Genomic DNA, 24073 nt, shown 5'->3' with positions numbered 1-24073 from the left:
GACTATCCGTCGCCTTCCATTTCCAACTCTTCCCCTCCAGGAAACAAGGGTGGGAGATTCCCGTACAACATCATACACCCGGCTTTCCACCTATACGCATCAATGTAGACTTTATGGGTTCCAGAAGGGAAGGAAAAGTGATTATTCTTTGTTCTCTTGCCTATGAAGAACAGTGCTGTGGTAAAATGACTAAATATTAACTTTTTATTTGGATTGCATCATTTGGCAATAAAAATGTGGCTGCTCACTTTACGATATCAATGAAACCATAGTCATTCAAAGAAAATATTGGAGCAGGGGAGGCTAAAAGGCAATGCTCCCAAAGCTACAGCTTCAACCAGACCTGATCTATTCATGGCTACTTTTGCAAAGAGGAAAAAAGAGTTAATGATCAAGTTAAGTGCATATCAGGTACTGATTGCTTTCTAAAGGCCACTTGTCAATCCAAAGACACTTCAGTGTTCTTGAAGAACCTTGTAAAGACATGAGTAAGATCTGCACCAAATCAAACAACAAGCAAACGGCATAAAACAAAACACTGCAGTTATAAATCTCTTTCTCTCATCCTATAATTCCTTATTTGGTCTCATGGGCAATCAAAATAGCATCCCCAAACCTATTCTATAAGCCAACATTTTTCCTGTAATAATTATACTGTTTATTATCCTGTTGTCAAAGTAGGTCTCCCACTTTCTCAGACCCAGAAAAAAGTCCAAGAGCAAATAGAAAACAGAAGGTGGAGGAGGAGAGGTAATGGATAAGAAAGCCCCTGGGTTTACATGGAGGTGAGGCTGGAGAACCTCTTTTCCTGCCAAATCAATGGAACAAGCCCTGGACCTTTGGTTTTCCCCTTCAGGGCATTGCAGCCAGTCCAAAAGGGGAAAAAACAAAAGCAGTTGGGAAGGTTTGGATGCAAAGCGTCTGATAATTGCCCTTCCCCACTTTATAATTTATGCATGCAAAAGGAACTAGAATGACACACAGAGGGGCAAAGGAAGAGGAGAGAGAGAGAGAGAAAGAGAGAGAGAGAGGATACCAGTCTTCTGAAAGTGGGTTTACTCCCAAAGAATATGTGTGGGGGGAAAACCCCACCACCAAGACAAACAAATGCCTCCTTCCCAGCCAAGTCACCCAACCAGTAAGTGGTCCCATGCATGAACAATGCAAGCTGCCATCTTTCCTTTCTGCTCTGGAAAAACCACTGCAGGAGGCCGAGCAATAAAAGGGACTGGCAGATCTATCAGCCTGCACACTTTGAGAGCAAAACGCACCACCTGAGAGAAGAACCAGGTTGGTACAAGAGGGCGCATTTCCAGCCCTTTAGAAAGCTCAATCAGTAACAGCTGCTAAAGTTTGAGGTTCTGAGGCTTGTTCCTCAAGAGGTGGAAAATGGTAGAGAGAAGAAAATTGGTTTGGGGTTGCAGAGACTACATTGTGAGTTTATGGTGTGTAGTGTATTCCCTGTTGGCTAGGCAAAACTCCTGTGATCACCAACTGCCAAACCCCCTTAGCAGGATCCCAATTTTTCTGGCCCAACTGCTCTGATACATATAATGAGCTGGAGAAGGCTGCATAATTTTGTTGCCTTTTTTTATTTCTTGGTCCCCCCCTTTAAATACCCAAAAGGTTGGAATTTGGGTCCGTCTTTAAGATTGAACTTCTCAGACTGCAATCCTACACAGGGTTTCCTTAGAAACAATTCCCATTGAAACCAATGGGCAAACTCGCTTTCTCTAAAAGGAGTGTGTTGCCCATGATTCTCCCTGCCAGGAGCAACCTGCATGGCTTCTTAGGCTACCTGGTGTGATACCCGTTTGCATGTCACCTGAGCGAAGCAGAATCGATCCCACCAGCCTCTCGTCCTCCCCATTCAAAGTTGAATTACCTGGAGGAAAGTTGACTAAAGCAAAACCTCCAACATTCTCCCATCCCTCCTCACTCCCCAATTCCCCTCGATACAATGAATGGGAATGGTCGTGTAGCTGCGGCTTCCCCTTCTCCCAACTTACCTGCTGCCCATGGCTGCCACTCACAGCCTCCTTCCCAGAGCCGGGAAGAAAGTGCCACCTCCACGGAGCCCTTCGGGGTCACCTCGGTCCAGAAGCCATAGCCATTCAAAGAATATATTGGGGAAGGGGAGGCTAAAAGGCAATGCTCCCAAAGTGTGATCAGTGCTTCACCATTCTTCGCCTCCACGGAAAAAGAAATCAGGACTTTAAACACCATGGGATGTGGGACAAATTGTTCAAAAGCGGGACATCTGGTCACCTTACCTTAAGAACCCAGCAAAACCATAAGATAAGCCAAAAGAAAAACTCTGACCCTTCCAATAATGTTTCTACTTTCTAAAGAAATGTTGTTCCTCCTTCCTTTAAAGTCCCAAAGGTGCTTTTTCAAGAAGCAACTGGACTTTCTGATATATTTTTTTAAGACATTAAGCTTTTCATCCAAAAGCTTCTTCAGCTCGAAGCTTCCTTGAAAGATTTCATTTATATGCTTAGGATAAGATATTATGCTTTAATATTTTCACAAATGAATGAAAGATAATAAAGTGTTGCCTTTTTGGAGGCTTCTCCTCCATTTTAGAAGACTTACCAATTAACAAAAATAGTCAGCTGTTTATTAGTTATAATGAAGGAAATGTGCATCACTAGATGAAAGAAAGCTGAAAGGAACAGGAGCAGGTTGCTATGCTGACATTTTAAACTGAAATAAAATGCAGGGAAAGGAAGCATACATGTACCATTTAATCATGAGAAGATTAGACCTGTATAGAAACATAGAAATGATTTGTCCAATCAGCCTATCCTGAATATTTTTTGAGATCAGGCAGGAACAATATCATATTACAAATATAAATTTATATAGACTTTTGTAAAGCCTTTGATTCAGTAGTACATGACAAACTACTTTGAAAACTAAAATCTTATCGCATGTCTGGCCCCCTTCATGACCAATACTATTTATTCTAGTGATCATATTATAAGTAACTGTGTTGCTGAGAATGTTAAACTATTCAACACCACAAACAATATTTCTACCCTTCAAAAAGGCCTGGACTATGTATCACAATGGTCTGATAACTGGCAACTTTGAATCTCAACCAATAAATGCTCTGTCTTACACATTGGCAAAAAGAATCAGAACACAAAATACAAACTTAGAGAACACAACCTTGTAGATGACCCTCAATCTATTAATGACCTTGGAGTACTCATATCTAATGATCTAAGTGGCAGAGCCCATTGTAACAATATTTCCAAAACAGCACTAAGAGTTGTTAACTTAATCTTGCATAACTTCTTCTCTGGCTTTCTCTGGCAATAACCAGAGCATACAAAATATTTGCCAGACCAATCCTCAAATACAGCTACCCGTCTGGAACTCGCATTGCATATCGGACATTAATACAATTGAGAGAGTCCAGAAATATTTCACAAGAAGAGTCCTCTACTCCTCTGGTCGCAGCAAAATACCTTATTCCACCAGGCTTGAAATTTTGGGGTCAGAAAACCTAGAGCTACATTGACTTTGATCTGATCTAAATGTAGTTCATAAAATCATCTACTAAAATGTCCTACTGGCCAATGAATATTTCTCCTTCAACCGCAACAACAAACATGCACAAAATAGATTCAAACTCAATGTAAACCAAGTGCAGAAAACATGACTTCAGCAACAGAATGGTCAATGTATGGAATGCACTACCTGACTCTGTGGTTTCTTCCCCAAACCCCAAAAACTTTAACTTTAGATTGTCTACAGTCAACCTCACCAACTCCTAAGAGGTCTGTAAGGGGCGTGCATAAGCACATCATTGTGTCTACTGTGCTTGTCCTACTGTCCTATTGTCCAAATTTACCTATATACCTACTTTGCTTTTGTTTATGTTTATACCAAACCTATTATCCTGTACACATTTTGACAAATAAATAAATAAAAATAAATCATTTTATCTGTATCCAGGAAATCATCCCTGCCATTTTCTGCTCTCTATTAAAAATGGCATTTATTGGCCACTTCATTCCTAGCTAATTTAGGTATGAGTCAAAGCAGTCAATACTGTAAGAAGGAAAAGCTCATAATCAGGACTCATTGTATCAACATTTTGCCCTTCCTCTACTTCTAAAGTAATTTTAAACATTAAAAAAAAACCTTGACAAAATTTCACCTTGGCTATCAAAATAGATTGATTATTTTATCTCATCTTATTAAAAACCGTGTGAGTACACAACATAATTAAGAAGAGCTTTGTGACTTATAAGGTTGGCTTCTCCAGAGAAGATTATTATTTGTTCAGAGGATCAAGAAGTTTAGCTGTTGAAATTAAAGACATTTCTTCATCTAAAAAAAAGTAATCTTTGTGTTACATATACAGCTGGGAATGAAAAAATAATTGGATGGTGAATGGTGAGTGTAGAAAAAATAACTTCATGTACTATAAATGTCCCTCAAATTGGCATTCTTTAGCTAGCATTAATCCTAGCTAGAAAGTCAAAGGTGGCTGGAGTCTGTTATTTCTCTTATCCAACTTATCTAAGAAGTATTGTTTTAAAGAGAGATGCTCTATTTATGTACTGTTTCTTATTAAAGACCTTCAAATATAATAATGCAGATAATGACCACAGACTCCATGTGTTTAAGTATCCATGAAAAAATAATTATTCAGAATGACTCAGCACTAGCTGTGGATCAAGTCCTTCCTTTGATATTTAAATGCAGTATTTTTTGCTACTTCATTTGGTTTCAAATTGTTTGAAATAAATCTCCATAAATAATGCTTAGTAGCAGTTGCAATTTTAAAAAATTACATTCGGATTTGGATTTAAAAGGTAAACGCAGTTCCTTAGATTCTGAAGCCATGATGTTTTTCTTCTGCCTGGACCTCATTTGCCCTCATTCTTTCCTTGGAGGATTCAATGAAGTATGCCATATTTTTCTGGGTGTTGCATCACATGTCCAAAATATTCTAACTTTTGCTTGTTTATGGTTCATACGACATGGAATCTATTTGTCTTCTATTGCTCAGAGGACTAGGTTAAAACTAATGGGTGGAATTCTTAGAGAAGCAGATTTTGAATAAATTCCTAATGATCTTAAACAGTGGTGGCGAACCTATGGCACAGGTACCACAGGTGGCACGTGGAGCCATATCTGCTGGCACGTGAGCAGTTGCCCTAGCTCAAGGTGATTTTTGGCTTGCACAGAGGCTCTAAGAGGGCATTTTTGGCTTCCAGAGAGCCTCCAGGAGGATGGGAGAGGGAATTTTTGCCCTCCCCCAGCTCCATGGAAGCCATTGGAACCTGGGGAGGGTGAAACACAAGTCTACTAGGCCCACCATAAATTGGGAAACAGGGCATTTTCAGCCTCCAGAAGGCATCCAGAGGGCCTCCAGGGGCAGGGAAGCTGTTTTCGCCCTCCCCAGTCATTGAATTATGGGTGTGAGCACTCGTGCATCCACAATAGCACTTCCCATGCTATTTCGGCACCCCAGGAAAAAAGGGTTCGCCATCACTGATCTAAAATCTTCAAAAGTAGAACAGACTGTAGATGTTTAAGCAGAGGCTGGATGGCAATTTTAAGGATGTATAGCTACATTGTGAGATGAAGGTTTTGCACTGAGCAGACTTTGGGCTGCATTGATTGCATAATCTGCTTTTGGCCTTAAAAGTATCCTGTGATCTACTCAGGCAAACCATTTTAGCCTAAGACCCAAACAGTGATAGAAAACTATGAAAATTAGGAAATAGTTTTTAAAAAATGTAAACCTCAGTGAAATATAAGTTTCTCTGACATTTTTAATTACATCCACCCAGTTTGTTCATAAAAAGTCTCTGCTTACATAACAATAGAAGTTTGATCTATAAGAATTCATTATCTGGACTGGTGCGGTAGCCAGGGTTAAAAAGATGTGAGTTATGATATTTAATTATACTCTTTTTTCCTAATGTGTGCAGAGGTCAACAAGGATGAAAAACTATTCAATTAGTAAAGCAGAGTAAATGTGTTCAGAAGTTACAAGAATATACTCATGTTTTATGGATGGAAAATTGGCAATTAAAAGCTCTGGAGGTGCTGATATTTTCCTCTATTATCATTTGATACATTTCATTTAAAGTTGTAGAATTACAATTATTTAGCCTGTCCCACAATCTTCTGAAAGAAATTGAGTTGAAAGACAGAGACTTTCTTTCCCAAGACAAATATATTTTTCAGCAAATTAAGAGCTAGCAGCAGTCTAAACTATCATTTAAACCTGAAAATATATTGGTGGGCACAGAAAGAAAGTGTAGATTAGATTTATTCACTATGTAAGCGTTGGAAGGAAAATCCATCTGGTTCAGTCCCAAGCTGGGAGAAAGATGCTGGAAAGCAATGGAGGCTGGAGGCTGATTGGAAAGAAGGTCAATTTACCGGTGAACAGAATCATCAGGGTTTGTGGTTCTAGGAAGCTGACAAAATGTAATTGAGAGTGGATGGGTTTTTAGACCTTCTGAATTTCTATGGAGTCATGTAGGCATCATAGCTGGCTCTATAGGCAAAAGGGGAAATGCAAATCCTAGGTTTTCGTCTGAACTAACTTTGTCAACTTTTTGTTTGTTGCTTATCTGAGTTTCTATCTTGACCCAGTCTTTCTGAATGGATTACCAGATCTGCATTTCTGCTTGAGGCAGGGAAACTGGGGTAGGTTTCTGCCTCCCTTAAGATTTGTTTTTATTTCTCCTCTGGGAAAATATTTTATCCTGCCTTTTTTAAATATATCCCAAAATATTTCATTCTTTGTGTAGGGAGGCGTCCCACATTACTTTACAGAAGAAAGCAGGCCATACTGCATTTAATATTTGTAAGTAAATATGCAAAGCTTTTCCCTGTTAGATTATATTGGATTAAGTACCTTCCTTCTTGGATCCTTCTTTCTTTTTCATTTCCCACAATGATCTTAACAGTACATTGGTGTTGTGTGCCCTTTAATAGTAGCTATTATTAATACTAACTGGTAGGACATATATACCAACACTTTAAATAGGCCTGAAATGACCACTGTGTAAGCATTTAACATGTGAAATACAAGCACAAGTTAAAATAACTGAGGAGAGGTGCAAGAAATTTAAGGAAAAGAAAAAGTGAGAAAGGAGCTAGGAAATACATCCTCCCCAGCTTAATCTTGACCCTTAAATATTAGTCTTAGAGCAAATTGCTTGAGCAAATATGCTCTTCAACTTGATAGTTTCCATTTTTCTGTTTAAAATGTGTGCATGTGTGTTTTACTGACAAGCAGAGGAACACAGATGTTGTTCAGAAATGTCTCTCATGGTATTTACTTTTATTTATATTGAACCATTCAGTGTACACGAAGCAGAATGTTTATTGCCCAGATATACAATAGGTAATGAACTCACCAAAACAAAGCAGGTTTTGTAAAATGTGTGTTATCTTCTCAATGAAGTGAATAACAAGCTACAATGGAGACTTATAAAAGCTCTCCATGACCATTCAGTATCATTCTCCAAGTTTCACTCAATTCTACTTGGAGATTTTATTACTCTACCTGAGATGTCAAACCGCCAGGCATAGACTGAAGGTTGAAACAATAAAAACAGAAACAGGCTCCCCCTTAGCTTTTCCTCAGACATTTCACCTTTTGTAAGAACTATTATCCTTGAACATCAGTCTGATCACCCCATATCTGGCAATGTTTCCATAGAATGATGTCCATTAGAGAAAATATATAAATAATGGCAAACTCTTCTAATAAAACTTTATGGACTAGAGGTATTACAAGATAGCTTTTCTATTTTGAAGGAACCCATTCTGCATTAAATTGTACCCTTAGGAATTTAAAAAAAACCTCAACCACTGATAAGTCACTGTATGAAGGAAAGAGATATACTATTAAGACCCAGCACGGCAAAGCAAGATCTCTGACCAATGGATGCTCACTAAATTAGGTTCTGTAAAAATATAAAAATTTAGAGGGAAGAATACTAATTGTAGAAATTCAAAAAAATCAAGAGGCAATAACCTTGGTTAATGTATATACACCCAATGAAGCCCAAGAAAATTTTTATAAAAAATTACATAACAAAGTTAGGGAATTCCCAAATGAGAATTTATGTCTGATGGGAGATTTCAATTGAATAATTAGTAGAGAATATGACTACAAAAATGGGGGGCTACAAAAACAAAGGAAAAAAATCTTACCAAAAGCCTTCTTTGAAATAATTAAAGAATTTAAGCTAAAACACGCTTGGAGAGAGAGGAACCCCCAAACCAAAAAATTTACTTACTATTCTAATAGTCAAAAATCTTGATCAAGGCTAGATAGAAATAAATACTCAAATAGCTAATATAGAGATAGAAACTAATCTTGCTTCGGACCCTAACGCATTAAAACTATCCTGGACATGCAAAAAGTCAATTCTAAAACAAGAAACCTTCAAACAAAAATTAGGAAAATAACTAAAATTTTACTTTTAAGAAAACAAAAAAAAATAGGTTCTGTAAAAGCCATAATACAGTGGAACCCCGACATACGAGCAGCTCTACTTACGAGCTACTCGAGATACGAGCTGGGAGAGTAGAGAAATTTTTGCTCGACTCACGAGCTTCCATTCGGGATACGAGCCGAGAAGAGCCGGGCTGGCTTGCTTTGCTTCCGAGCTGATGCAGAGCCGAATAAAGCGTCACGCCCCTCTGACGCTTTCGGCGGCTTCCGAAGCGATGCTGGGCTCTTTTGCCGCCAAAAGCGTCAGGGGGGCGTGACGCTTTATTCGGCTCTGCATCAGCTCGGAAGCAAAGCAAACCAGCCCGGCTCTTCTCAGTATCCAGCTCTTGGTGAGTCCTTGGCTTCTGCTGGGGGTGGAGAAGCGGGTGGTGGGGGTGGCAAAAAAACTGCCCGGACAAGCACTCGCTGCGAGAGGCGGGCGGGGGGGGGTGGCAAAAAAAAACGCCCGGACAAGCACTCGCTGTGAGAGGCGGGCGGGGGGGGTGGCAAAAAAAAACGCCCGGACAAGCACTCGCTGCGAGAGGCGGGCGGGGGGGGTGGCAAAAAAAACGCCCGGACAAGCACTCGCTACGAGAGGCGGGCGGGGGGGTGGCAAAAAAAAACGCCCGGGAGGCGGGCGGGGGGGGCAAAAAAAAACGCCCGGACAAGCACTCGCTGCGAGAGGCGGGCGGGGGGGGGTGGCAAAAAAAAACGCCCGGACAAGCACTCGCTGTGAGAGGCGGGCGGGGGGGGGTGGCAAAAAAAAACGCCCGGACAAGCACTCGCTGCGAGAGGCGGGCGGGGGGGTGGCAAAAAAAACGCCCGGACAAGCACTCGCTACGAGAGGCGGGCGGGGGGGGTGGCAAAAAAAACGCCCGGGAGGCGGGCGGGGGGGGGCAAAAAAAACGCCCGGACAAGCACTCGCTGCGAGAGGCGGGCGGGGGGGGGGGTGGCAAAAAAACATCCGGACAAGCACTCGCTGCGAGAGGCGGGCGGGGGGGGGGGGCAAAAAAACCGGGGCACTTTCGCTGCGAGAGGCGGGAAAAAATAAGCAAGAAAAAATAAGCAAGAAAAAATAAGCAAAAAAACCCGGGGCACTTTCGCTGCGAGAGGCGGGAAAAAATAAGCAAGAAAAAATAAGCAAGAAAAAATAAGCAAGAAAAAATAAGCAAGAAAAAATAAGCAAGAAAAAATAAGCAAAAAAACCCGGGGCACTTTCGCTGCGAGAGGCGGGAAAAAATAAGCAAGAAAAAATAAGCAAGAAAAAATAAGCAAAAAAACCCGGGGCACTTTCGCTGCGAGAGGCGGGAAAAAATAAGCAAGAAAAGATAAGCAAAAAAACCGGGGCACTTTCGCTGCGAGAGGCGGGAAAAAATAAGCAAGAAAAAATAAGCAAAAAAACCCGGGGCACTTTCGCTGCGAGACGCGGGGGGGGAAGCAAAAAAACCCTTCTTCTAGCGGCCCCCGCGCGCGTTCGTGCCCGCGCTCGTCCCTTCAGCAGCAAGGGAGGGAAGTCAGAGGGCGAGGGATGGAGAGAGAGAAAGAAGGGAAGGAAGGAAGAGAAAGAGGGAGGGAAAGGGAGAGGGGGGAGAGAAAGCGAGAGAGAGTGAGAGATGCTCAGTGAGCCTTTCTTTGAAGTTGCCTTTCTTTCTCTCTTTATTCATTCTTCTTTCTTTCTCTTTCATTCTTCTTTCTTTATCTTTCATTCTTCTTTCTTTATCTTTCATTCTTCTTTCTTTCTCTTTCATTCTTCTTTTTCTCTCTTTCTCTTTAATTCTTTCTTTCTCTTTCATTCTTCTTTCTTTTGCTTTCTTTCTTTCTCTCTTTCTTTTTCTCTCTTTCATTCTTCTTTCTTTCTCTCTTTCTTTTTCTCTCTTGCTCTTTCATTCTTCTTTCTTTCTCCTTCTTTCTTTCTTTCTCTCTTTCTTTTTCTCTCTTTCATTCTTCTTTCTTTCTCTTTCATTCTTCTTTTTCTCTCTTTCATTCTTCTTTCATTCTTCTTTCTTTTTCTCTCTTGCTCTTTCATTCTTCTTTCTTTCTCTTTCATTCTTCTTTCTTTATCTTTCATTCTTTCTTTCTCTTTCATTCTTCTTTCTTTTGCTTTCTTTCTTTCTCTCTTTCTTTTTCTCTCTTGCTCTTTCATTCTTCTTTCTTTCTCCTTCTTTCTTTCTTTCTCTCTTTCTTTTTCTCTCTTGCTCTTTCATTCTTCTTTCTTTCTCCTTTCTTTCTTTCTCTCTTTCTTTTTCTCTCTTTCATTCTTCTTTCTTTCTCTTGCTTTCTTCTTTCTTTCTCTTTCTTTCTTTCTTTCTCTCTTTCTTTTTCTCTCTTGCTCTTTCATTCTTCTTTCTTTCTCTTGCTTTCTTTCTTTCTCTTTCTTTCTCTCCTTCCTTCCTTCCTTTCCTCCCTCCATTTCTTGCTTTCCTTTTCCTTTCTCCCTTCTTTCCTCCCTCATTCCCTTCTTTCACTCCTTCCTCTCTTACTCTCCCCTTTCATAAGTTTCCTTGCTTCCTTCCTCTGTTCCTGTCCCTTCCCTCTTTCCTTCCTTCCTTCCCACCCACCCTCCGTCCATTCATTCACCCATTCCTCTCTTGATCGCCCCTTTTACGGCGCCACTGACAGCTAGCTCCCCACCACCACCGGGCCATGGAAAACTGGTCTAGCTTAAAGCCGGTCCCTGGTGCAAAAAAGGTTGGGGACCTCTGTCCTACAGGATTGGGTGGCAGAGAAGTTGAAAGTTTGCCATGTTGATTGTTTTGGGTAAAAAGAGGAAGGGAAGGGAAGCTCTCAGCTTATCATCTTATTAAGTTCTTGTAATGTCTACATTTCCTGACTTGGCCTAGCAAGGTCAGAAGAAACATCAGCTTTAATGATTTATTCATTCTGCACTCCATTTCTGAGACCATAGAATAAATAGGATTTCTACATCCACTTTCTCTAATTCTAGTCCTATCAAAGGATGGTCAGAGGCTTCCCCCAGAAGGAGCAAATAGGCTTGTGGGCCAAAGTGCTGACCAATAGGACCTTCTAAGTGTTGGCATTAAAACTTTCTTACTTGGCTGATTTTAATTTTTCTGGTTGCAGGCAAATTCGGGATAGGAGCCGAACTTCCTAGTTGGCTTCCAGTTGTCTCGGTGGTGTCAGTGTTTAGAGCGAGGATGGCTCCAAAAAAGGCCGCTGAGAAGAAGAAGAAGATGATGATATCCATAGAAGCGAAGCAGGAGATCATTAATTTGCACGAAAAAGGGACTCGTGTTGTTGACCTTGCGAGGAAGTTCCAACGCAGCACATCCACCATCTGTACAATCCTGAAGCAGAAGGACATCCTTAAAGGTGTTAAACCAGCAAAAGGAGCGACAATAATTTCCGAACTCAGGACGTCTGTTCATGAAGAGATGGAGAGGTTATTGCTAATTTGGATAAAAGAAAAGGAGCTGGCCGGAGATACAATAACAGAGGCGGTCATCAGCGAGAAGGCTCGTGCGATATTCGCCGATCTGAAGAGCAATGAACCATCCTCGTCGGGAGATCCAGATGAGTTCAAGGCAAGCCATGGGTGGTTTGACAGGTTCAGAAAAAGAAGTGGCATTCACTCAGTGGTTCGGCATGGGGAGGCAGCGAGTGCAGACATCAAGGCAGCGGAGGAGTTTGTTGTGCATTTTGCTAGCCTGGTTGAACAAGAAGGCTATGTCTCTCAACAGATCTTTAACTGTGATGAGACTGGGCTGTTTTGGAAGAAAATGCCCCGTAGGACTTTCATTACTGCCGAGGAAAAGAGCCTGCCAGGACATAAGCCCATGAAGGACCGTCTAACCCTTGCATTGTGTGCAAACGCGTCGGGTGACTGTAAAGTGAAGCCACTTCTCGTGTACCATTCAGAGAATCTTCGCGCGTTCAAGACGCACAAAATCCTAAAGGAAAGACTCCATGTCCTGTGGCGCTCCAATGCAAGGGCATGGGTAATGAGGCAGTTCTTTGTGGACTGGGTAAATCTTGCTTTTGGTCCTACGGTGAAGGAATATCTTCTGGCTAATGAACTCCCCCTACAAGCCTTACTGCTGCTCGACAATGCTCCAGGCCACCCACCTGCTCTTCAAGACGACATCCTTGAAGAATTTCAATTTGTGAAGGTTGTCTTTCTCCCACCCAACACGACTTCAATCCTGCAACCAATGGATCAGCAGGTCATAGCTAACTTCAAGAAACTGTACACGAAGCATCTGTTCCGCCGATGTTTCGATGTAACAGAGAACACCAACTTGACACTGCGTGAGTTTTGGAAGGATCATTTTAACATCGTTTCTTGCCTTAACATCATTGACCTTGCCTGGCAAGAAGTGTCAAGGCGAAACCTGAACTCGGCGTGGAAGAAGTTGTGGCCTGCTGCTGTTGCACCAAGGGACTCTGCTGAGCCCGAGGGTGAGACCGAGGACATCACCGAGACTGACACCCCATTGGAGGAGATTGTGTCACTCGGTAAGTGTATGGGTCTGGAGGTAGACGAGGGTGACATCAATGAGCTTGTCGAAGAGCATGAAGAACCGCTCTCTACAGAGGACCTGAAGGCGCTCCATGAGATGCAACAGACGGATCTGACCCAAGAGATGAGCAGCAGTGAGGAAGAGATGCAGGAACCACAGAAAGCCATTCCTACCAGTGAGATAAAAGCGATGCTAGCGCAATGGGAGAACGTTGTCAGTTTTGTGGAAAAAAATCACCCAGAGAAAGTAGCCACGAGTCGTAGAGCAGCACTTTTCAATGACACCTCATTGACTCACTTTCGCAACATTTTGAAAAGCAGGCAAAAGCAGATGTCATTGGACACATTTTTTACAAAAAGAGCTGCTCCAAGTGAAAGTGCAGCCAAAAAGGCAAAAACAGATGATTAGGCTACTGTGTACATATGTAAATTTAAAAGTTTAAGAAAGTTTACAAGTTTCTTCATTAAAAACATGTATTTTTGCATAATTTAGACTAACTTTGTGAATTTTTTGAGGGCTGGAACCAATTAAAATTATTTACATTAATTCCTATGGGGAAAAGTCGTTCGAGATAAGAGCTGCTCGACTTAAGAGCACAGGTCCGGAACGAATTAAACTCATATCTCGAGGTACCACTGTATAAATTCTCTAGGCAGCACAGAGACATTTTGACTGACTAATTTAAATAAACATTGTGTTGGGCAAAATATGACAGACATGTCTGGGGGAGTAGTTTCTGCATTGGGTTTTATCCTTATAAGCTATTTGGAGTCACCGAGACTGAATTGGGCGCCCATATAAATTTTCTTAAAGAATACCTGCCGATGACTTCATCCCTGGCTCGTTTTGCGGCAGGGCCAGGGAGACACGGCCCTCGGCACCGCGGCCATCTTGAAAGGCCGAGATCTCGCGAGATTTCGCGAGATCTTGGCCAACTTCGGGTGGCTTCGGCCTACCCGATGACATGTCCAGGGCGGAGCCTGCCAGCCCTATAAAAGGGCTGGGCAGGCTCCAGGGCCTCCTTTTCGCCCTGGACACATCAAAGTGAACACCCACCCACCCTCCCTATCTTTCAGTGTGCCACCGAGGGTCGCCCTTAGGGGGCTGAATAGGAATTTTTGGCAGTCTCGGCACTTGCTGTGACCGTTTTTTCGCCTATTCCACACTGCGGCAATGGATAGGCAGTTAGGGGGTGCTTCGCCCCTGTTTAGGCTAATTGACTTACCTCTGGTCATTTGGGTAGGCAGGTTAGGGGCGGAAAACTGGGTGGTGGTTTAGCAACTGCGTGTTCTCCGTTGGGCATCTTTGGGGATGATTGACAGGTTCTCTCCAAAGGCTCATGGTGGAAGCGACCTGAGCAATTGGGGGGAACCTGTCTTTGGGTCCTGCCCATTTCCTTCCCCTTGTAGGGGTTAGAAGGTGGGACCTCCCACATGCAGGTGCATGGCAGTGACTCAGGTGAGGGCGTGGCCCCTCACCTGGATCAGCATGGAGCTACACCCATAAGTTGCCCCGGAAGTTTTTCTGACGTCATTTTCCACCCCGGAAGCAATTGTTTGACCCTGCGGGTCCTTGTTAGGGTTATAGTTAATTTATGCTAATTTATGCTAATTTATCTTACTAAATTATGCAAATTTAATTAATAAAAATGACCCAGTTTAAATCCAGCTCTTGTGTCCGTGTCGTTACTCCGCCTCTGCTGCAAATGAATATTTGTCACAAGTGCACACAGAGAGAAACTACAGTACTATGATTTCCAATGTGTATATCAGGAAAGATACATATAATTGCCTGTTTTTCTTGATACTTCTGTACACTTCATAGGGGAAAACAAAATAAGTTACCCAGGTGTGGGTTCTAACTTACCTCGCCACCAGTTGACTTCTTCCCCCACATTGTGAGAGGGTGAAAGTGCTGAAAACCTGATTCTGCGCATGAGCAGAAGCAAACAACAGCTTCTGTACATGTACAGAAGCCAAAACCAGGTTGGTGGCGCCTACAATGCTACTGAGCCAGTTTGGAGGCGAGGCCAGCTGGCTCTATATACAGGAGCAACCCACCTCTGAAGTAAACCCACCATAGCTGAAAATGGATACTTGCTGATTCAATTTATATTTATATTGTTAATAATAGCATTAGAACTCTAAAAAAAAATGAAGAATCCATTTGTTCTTACTGCCTTGAATTATTATTTGCTGCATAGGCTTTGTGAAACAATTTGAGACAAAAAATAGCAACTTTTAAAAAATGAAATGGAGTGTGTGAACTTCAAAATATTGTAAAGATCTTTTGACTAGTAAATGGAGAAAAGTCTGCTATGAAAGAACTTGGAGAGAATAATCTTCACCCATCGTGCTTTGATTATCAAGCCAACTTTCAATACCACAGTTGGTTTCTCCAGATGTTCAGAAGGATGAAAAGCCTTAATGGTAATTGTTTTTGTTTTGTTTTTCAATAACAGCAAGTGAATGAATGAATTTCATCTGAAACATGTTTGGTTCAAACAAAAAGGAAGTTTGCAAACTAGGCTCAGTTAACTAGCCCCCAAGTATATAGCTAACAGTACGGAAATAATCAGGGGAGGGCCACATCTTATCAAAGAAAAATCTATTTGCCAATCTAGACATGTCCCTTTATGTTACTGTTAAGACAATCACCATCCAGTACTGACATTTTAAAAGAACAGCTTTCTTTTTTAGAAGAAGAGAAATCTTTGCAGTTTTATGCTTCTGTTATTTTAATCCCTAAGGAGAGGTCCCCTAAATGAATAGCTGCAGGGATACGTATCAGTAATTGCTAGTTATCCTTCTTTTTCACCTTACATTGTTAATGTTGAACCTTTCCTTGGTGCTGATAAGATCACAAGAAGCTGGCTTCCAAAGGCACGAAAGAATGTTAAATATTAAGAAAAATTGCTAGTGTGCACCAATTAAAAATAAACCCTCCTAACTCCTTATGTGGGATTTAAATTTCCAAAATTCTACTGCCAGCTTTTTCCCACTTCTGTATTTTTCTTTATTAAACCTATTTGTTTTCTGAAACTATCTGCCATTCTATCAGATCTCATAGGATAGGCACCCTCCAGGCAGGATTTTCCCGGATCACTTGTGCCAGAGAGCCAGTCGTGAAGGAAGCATGAGGCTCCGCCCACCTGCCCAGACACCACTATTTGGGGTCTTTTACCCTCTGCAGATGCGCAAAGCATTCCTGGCATGTGCAGAGGGTAAAAGAATCCAAATGGTGACGTCCTGGTGGATGGACAGAGCCTCATGCTCCTTTCGCAACCAGCTTTCTGATGACTGATAGGCATGGGCGAACCAGGAGCATTTCATCTCTGCATCCAGATCTATTCCCTGAAATCTTGCCAACTAGTGGGAGCTCAGAAGAATTTCAGCCTTTTGGAAGGGCATCAAAACTTGGTTTTCACCCAGACTCTGGAATAGAATGGAAATAGCTGGAGTTGCTTGTGGGGGCATCCTAAACTGATGATTTCAGATGCCGTGCTTTTGCTTATGATTCAATAGTTCTTTGGTTTATAATTTTACAGTTATTTGTTTTATTGTTGTGAGTACCCAAAGTTGAGTTAAAGATGGGTGGCCATACAGATTCTTTTAAATCAACCTATCACCTTGCTTATTTTCACAGGAGTGGAAAAGTTGGGTACATTGTAAATAGTACCACTCAGAATTTCTTATCAACTTGGCTGTAGGCCCTGCTGACTCGGGGAATTCAAAGACAGCTGGAAGACACAAGGTTGGCAAAACCTGCTCTCAGCTAAGCATGTATATGAGGAGTCAATCCTATTAGAAACAGATATTACCTCTTCTGGGCCTGTCAAATGCCCTGCCTGATAGATCCAGCAAACAAATCAGTCTCAATGACTTATGCTAGCAAGCACATTCTATTGTGATCAAGCCACCATACAAAGGTTTACTTTGGTTGAAATATGAAGGATTTTCCCCCTTAGAATCCCAGAATTAAATTTCATTGAAAGGAAAACATTTGGGAGAGCCGAGGTGGTGCAGTGGGTAGAGCGCAGTACTGCAGGCCACAAAAGCTGACTCCTAGATCTGCAGGTCAGCAGTTCAAATCTCATCACCGGCTCAAGGTTGATTCAGCCTTCCATTCTTCCAAGGTGGGTAAAATGAGGACCCGGATTTTGGGGGCAATATGCTGTCTCTGTTAAAAAGTACTATTACTAACATGTTGTAAGCCGCCCTGAGTCTAAGGAGAAGGGCGGCATAAAAAAATCAAACAAACAAATAAATAAATAAATAAATTTGTCACAGAAAGTAAATGCAACAAATAAATGAAAAAGTTTGCAAAGATCAGTGCAACATTAATATGTTACTATGGTAGGAGTTGACAATCAAATATGAATCAGATCTTATGTCATATAGCTCCTGTACTACAAACCAATAGCTGTGATGGTTAAGGTTGAGGTTGGAAATCATAGTTTAGCATATCTGGGGAACAGTGGGGTGGCAACGTCTTCATTATAGGATTAATTTTGTGACTGTGAAAAAAATGCAATATGCAAATAAAAATTCAAAAAATGTAAATATCTGGGATAGTAGAAATAAAATAAGAAAATTCCAAGTATTAACAGGCTTCTTAACTGACAAAGGATTCCCAAGGCTGCGTTTCTATTTTGTTTTTGTTACGTATTTCATATATCAAAGTTTAGGGAATGTGAAATTATTGGCTTAGTTACAAAGAGAAGTTTTCAGATGTCAGAGTCTTTCAGGTTTTCATGATAGCCATGCTGAGAGCACAGTATTTTCCTATTTTAAAATTTTTTAATCCAATATAATTATAATAATTTAGTGTTAATGGCTAGATTGGTTATTTCCAATGACAACCCAGCATTAATACTGTCATTTTAATGACAGCCTTAAACAAATATTTCTGCTTAATTTTGCATTTAGTGGTTTGATGGTGGCCTCTTTAGAACCTATAAGCTAGCATATTCTTTCTAAATGAGCTATGAGTTTTACTTGTATTATATTTTATGGTTTTAAGGATGGGATGAAGTGAACCTGGCACATAAAAGGCCCTAATTTCTTCTCAAATAACTTGATCTTAAAAGAGCTTAGGAGTTTGGAAAACCATCATTAGTCATTACTGGAAAACACCCCTGCTTTCTTCCATAGTCCCATTCTCTCTTTACCTCTTTTTAAGACTGTTGCAATACCTTCCACACATCTTCCTTCTACATCTATGCCAAATGCGTGAGGGATATAGAGAAAAAGAATGGCTGCTGAGAATACAGAAGTACAAAAGATAGAAACTGAACTATGGAGGCTTAGCTTCCTTCTGATGCTAGTCCCAGTGATGCCAGAGTTGAATTGGCTAGATCACCTTCTCTGAAAGGGCATTGAGGAGGAGATACTAGTGGTACTTAAATAAATGATTGTGTGAGTGCAGCAAGGCTCGTAAAGCAATTCTCCCAAGAACTGTTTGGACAGTGACACTATGGAGAAACTCTGTTTCATGGGCAAAAGCAAAAGTATAAGAAAGATCCAGGGGCCTTTAAATGATATTATGAAAAAGAGAATGAACAGGAAGAATTTTCTGACATTGTGGACTGGGTACAGGGGTGGGCTACTGCCCGGACAGCGGGGAATGCAGTGCAGTAGCAAAAATGGAGCTCCACCCCAGAGCACCCAATTTGCACTGAAATATGTTGAAAGAAAATGCAGGGGGTCCTGCATAAGCCATGCCCACAGTGTGGTAGTAAAAATTTTGGTAACCCTTCACTGACTGGGTACCCAAATTATTAAGAGTTACAGGTAAATAAGAACTTTCTCCAAATCAATAACATTTAAAGCTGGTCTTTATAAACTTCAGAACGTTTGGAGATCCTACTGTCAAAATTCAGTGATAAACTACCAAATCACAAACATTTAATTTCTGAATAATTTTTGAAAGAAATGCAGAAGAAACTAAATAAAACTTAAAATTCAAAGAAGATCCACCTAATCATAATATATAAAGTACGCCCAGAGTCACACATTCCTTTTAATGTCAATATGATAGTGTAGAAAGTTAGCATACACCCCTCTCCTAAAAGAATAAAATGTTTTGAGAAATATTAAAAAGGCAGAATATGGCATTCCAGGACATAATGTGATTAACCCACTAAGACACAGAACTCACTACATTGCACAATTTCTTAAGAACATTACATCAGGGTCCAAACTTCAACTAAACCTGAGAGCTCAGACTACCTACAGAGCCAGCTATGACCCCTACAACAACTAATAGAACATTTGTTCTTGCACAGGAACAGGAAGTTCAATTACAAAGCCCAAGTTAAGTATAAATACCCCCCCCTCTCAACTCCATGTGGTCAGCTATCCAGAACCCATGTGGTTCTGTTTCATCATTAAACCATCTTTCCAATCAGGCTCCAGGTTTCCAGTGTTTTTCTCCTGGCTTGAAACGGAACCAGGTGGACATTTCTTCTGACAATTCAGTCCCAATTATTTTAGCTTTTAGGCCTGTCCAAAGCTCCAAAATCAAGATATGTGAGTGAGTGAGTGAGTGAGTGAGTGAGTGAGTGAGTGAGTGAGTAAGTGTTTGTTACAGGGGGGTTGAAAACACACACAGGTACAAATATAAAGTTCATTTGCACACAACTGCTCATCCACTCTCTTAGAATTCCTTCATTTTCTTCACAATTCTTCTAGATCATTTCAATGTTGGAAACACAACCCTTCTCAAGGCAACTTGCACAATTCATAAAACATCAGTAAAGCCCAAATAAAAGGCAAGTTTAATGAAAGAAATTCAGACAAGAGAACAAAGCTGAACAAATGCAAATGTTTAAGTCAACAGCACACTTCAATTGTGAATTGGGAGTCAGTAATAAACTAGCTTCCCTGAAAGCAACCTGAAATAGCATTCACTAAATAACACAAAAGGGTTTCTGTTGAATTTCTCTCCAGGAATCAGATTTTCTTCCATGCATCTCACTGTGGAAAAAGACAATATGTGTGCCTGTTAGAGGCTACTGTCTTTTTCCATTAGGGGATCTTTTCTGGTACATTTAAAGCCTCAGTACTTTGAACCACCTATTATCTGATACTCCTAGAAAGAGAACAGGATGGCATTCATTAAGTAGAATAAGAGGGAGGCTTAGCAATTTTATGGTAAAAAAAATAATAATTATCAGGAACTAAATTAATCCTCCTCCTCTTCTTGGTTGAACTTCAATTATTTATTTAAAAAATCATAGTTGTCCTTCTGTAAATTTAATATGGACTGAAAGCAATGATGGGCTCCTATGGGTATGGTCAGGTATGCAGTACCGGTAGCAAAATTTTGATTCCCCCCCCCCCCCCTTCTGGGCTCTGGGTATGTTTTTCCTATCACAGTAAATGAGGTTGAATGTGTATAATTTTAGAAGAGCTGTGCGTGCGTGTGAGTACATACACTTTATATAGTAGATAATCGGGTGGGCTACTGCCCGGATGGGGGGGGGGGGAAACACAGTGAGATAGAGAAAATGGAGCTCCACCCCATAGCATCCAATTTGCACTGAAAGATGTTGAAACAAAATGCATAAGCCATGCCCACAGTGTGGTAGTAAAAATTGTGGTAGCCCATCACTGACTGAAAGGTAGTAGACAGGAGATGTAGTTAAAACATATCTGCTTTTCCTCCAGGAACTTATCTTGGCATCCACCGTTTTCCGACAGTTGTTTTTTTTTATCCTCACAATAGCTCTGTGAGATCTGTAAGCTTGAGAAATAAGGTGAAATAAGGTGAAATGACCCAAAGTTGTTCAGTAAACTTTATGGCTCAATGGGGATTTAAATCTGAGTAACTCCATTTCTTTTACAAATGCTCAAATCACTATATCCCACTGGTACCATGTTGAGAAAGGAATTACCTGCTGTATTTTACTGCTGACTTTGTGGCTCTAGGGCCTTACCAAAAAGTAGTGTGTATTGTGTACTGATCATGGTTGTAGAAAAGAAAAACAAAACAAAGCCAAGAGCCATGTCCACAAACACACAAAAAGTGTTTTTCCATATGTTTCAAATTCTGGTAAATCCTCCAATTTCCTTTATCAAAATTTATTGAAGTTCAGTTTGGATTTGTAGCCAGGCTACCCTCCTTCAGGTTAGCTATTAAAGATTAAGAGATCGCAGCTAAAAATCACATTCTGATCTTGCCTATTGCATTTTGTACTCTCTGGTCACTGAGCTTCTGATTTGAAACATGGAGATGAATTATTTATTTTATTTCCCTGTTGATGATTGTCATGAGTGGGGGGGGAAGCAATGGGCTGAATGGTTAACCAAAATAATAGAGATTATTTGCCTTAATCTTGATTGTACCAATAATCTGCATGCCTTTATAAGAATTATATAAGATGGCTTCTTTTAGGACAAACCTTTGCTTGAAATTGTTGTGCTTTGCTCTTTGCCTCCTGGTCTTTTTTTCCAAAGCCAGACTATACTAAATTCCAGTGCCAAAGGGTACCTGGATTCTTTGATATTTTTTTTAATGTAGTTATATTTCCTCTGTTAGCCCAGAAACATGATTTCAAGCATGAAAAAAAATCAGTTTTTTACTAAGAAAACTAAAACAAAATTCTACCTTTACAAATATAAATTCAACTTTCAAATACCACAATGTATTTTCTCAGAATATTTTAATTATCTTCAAAGAAACAGCAGCCTTAAGCCTTACAAATTCCTCTGGTTAAGACTCAAAGCCAGTTTTTTCACCAGTAAAATTAATAAAGTTAACAATTCTCAGAAAGCCATTTCCTGCTTCCTCTTCAACCCAAAGATAGTATCATTCTTATCTGCTTGGGAAAAACATTGGCAAAATCCCACTCCATCTCAATTTCATCTTCAGCAAATAAATAGAAGTACATTGAAGGTTCTTTCCCCCCCCCCCCCTTTTGGTCTTATTTTAATTGGTGAAATATGATGGTGAAAATCCTGCAGAAAACCAACTCAAAGAAAATTGCATAGTGTCAGCTGTGCAGTGATATCATCATGCTAACGCCACCAGAACACCCTTGCGCCTGGTGTCTGGCTAGCGAACAAGTCATACCATTAGCATATCACCCAGTTAAATTTGCCCACTTCTTGCTCCTCTTGTGGGTATCCCTTCCATTATCCTTTCCTCTAAAAAAAGCATGGTGGATCTTTTGTTTAATTCATCTATTTTGCATTCTGGAGGTAGATGATAATTGATTGATTTATTAGATTTGTATGCCGCCCCTCTCCATAGATTCGGGGTGGCTAACAACAATAATAAAACAGCATATGACAAATCTAATATTTAAAATAGTTAAAAAACCCTTATTAAAAACCAAACATACACACAAACATACCATGCATAAATTGTATAGGCCTAGGGGGAAAGGAATATCTCAATTCCCCCATGCCTGACGACAGAGGTGGGTTTTAAGGAGCTTACGAAAGGCGAGGAGGGTGGGGGCAATTCTGATCTCTGGGGGGAAGCTAGTTCCAGAGGGTTGGGGCTGCCACAGAGAAGGCTCTTCCCCTGGGTCCCGCCAAACGACATTGTTTAGTCGACAGGACCCGAAGAAGGCCAACTCTGTGGGACCTAACTGGTTGCTGGGATTCATGCGGCAGAAGGCAGTCACGAAGATATAATATCTAGATATAATGTCTGAACCTAGAATCTTAAATTTGGCATGAATTTCAAAGGTGATTTCTTCATCATTGACTCTGAACAGAGGTGTATTTCCTCAGACTGAGCTGGTGTGCAATTCCTGGATTCTCCTGACCTTCTGGTTCCTGCTTAAGTAGCAAGTTGCAACCATGGCTAGAGGCACCTTTGCACAGATTTGTCTAGTGTGTTAATTGCACCCATTCCAGGACCAGAAGACCTTGTTCACAGTCACTCATGAATTCATCCAGTTTGGATGCACTCTACTTGGAGCTGCCCTTCAAGGCAACACAAAAACTTCAACTGATCCAGAATTTCTGTCCTCTCTCCCTTCCTTCCTTCCTTCCTTCCTCCCTCCCTCCCTCCCTCCCTCCCTCCCTCCCTCCTTCCTTCCTTCCTTCCTTCCTTCCTTCAATTTATATTCAGTATCTTGCTACCCAAAGTAACTGTGTGCACTAACCACGTGCACAGTAATAGGGGCCCTTAGGTTTGCCCACATAGCATCTCTGTGGGACAAATTGTTCTATCTTCCTGGATTTTTTTCAGGCACTGTAGCTCATAACTTTAAAAGCCCTTATGGGACACAGGGTCAGATTATCTTTGGGACTGCCTTTCCCTAAGAAAATCTATCTGTCCTATCAAGTCAGATAGGATGGGCACACTCCTAGTCCTGTCCCCTATTATTACAATCTGATGGGAGCTAGCAAGGTGCTTTTTCTGTGGCATCCGCTGCCCTATGGAACAATCTGTCCCCTGAGGCTTGGCAGAACTCTAGCCTCTTAAAACTTTGAAGGCCTGGCTTTTCCCCCAACATCAGGATAAGAGATTATATGGCTTGATGCCAGGTATTAATTTTGTTATAGTTTTTTTTTCTTTTTATTGGGAGCCACACAGATTTAGTTATAAGATGGTTGATATATAAATATTGTAAATAAATACATGTTGATTTTAATCTTAAACTGCTTTTGGTAAGCAAATATGCCTGAACCAAAAACCTGAAGTCTAATTACCTAAGAACCTGAAAACAGTTCTGCATTCTCTAGGCTTATGTTAATAGACCTAATCAAACAAAATAATGGTGAGGCCCAGCAAACATGAGGAGAAATAGTCTATTCTTGGGCAGAGTTGAGCACTAAATTCCAATACAAATAACAGCAGTAAAGCACAAGATCACACTGTGCTGGACTTAACAGTGCAGGATAGTGACAAAGAAAATGCATTTTTTTCTGCTGATTTGTTTGCTTTACAAACTCTTTGGAATAAGACCATGTTAGTAAAATTCTTAGTGACAAAGTAAGCTGTGCTTGCATTTCTCTAGCTACCAAGTAGACAAGAAGAATGAGGGAATGTCACGCCTTTCAGCGGTATGCAGTGTGTAGTCTTGAGTTTCTTAAAATTCAAACATATCCTGTGAGAGATGGTGCCTACAGAGCGGGAGCTGGTGTAATGG

General features: G+C 40.9%; 1 protein-coding gene across 1 annotated transcript in view; it reads left to right on the top strand.

The window, feature by feature from the left end:
- The first annotated feature begins 11640 nt into the window (after positions 1-11640).
- LOC139170503 (tigger transposable element-derived protein 1-like) overlaps positions 11641-24073 on the top strand; it is a 34307-nt gene continuing 21874 nt past the window's right edge. Inside the window, exons 1-3 of the mRNA XM_070757854.1 lie at positions 11641-12027; positions 12220-13209; positions 13819-13904. Of these exons, the coding sequence (XP_070613955.1) occupies positions 11641-12027; positions 12220-13209; positions 13819-13904 (1463 nt within the window). The remainder of the gene's footprint in view (positions 12028-12219; positions 13210-13818; positions 13905-24073) is intronic.

Source organism: Erythrolamprus reginae, chromosome 1 (genome assembly GCF_031021105.1).
Source record: "Erythrolamprus reginae isolate rEryReg1 chromosome 1, rEryReg1.hap1, whole genome shotgun sequence".
Lineage (NCBI taxonomy): Eukaryota > Metazoa > Chordata > Lepidosauria > Squamata > Dipsadidae > Erythrolamprus > Erythrolamprus reginae.
This window is presented reverse-complemented; position numbering and strand designations above follow the sequence as displayed.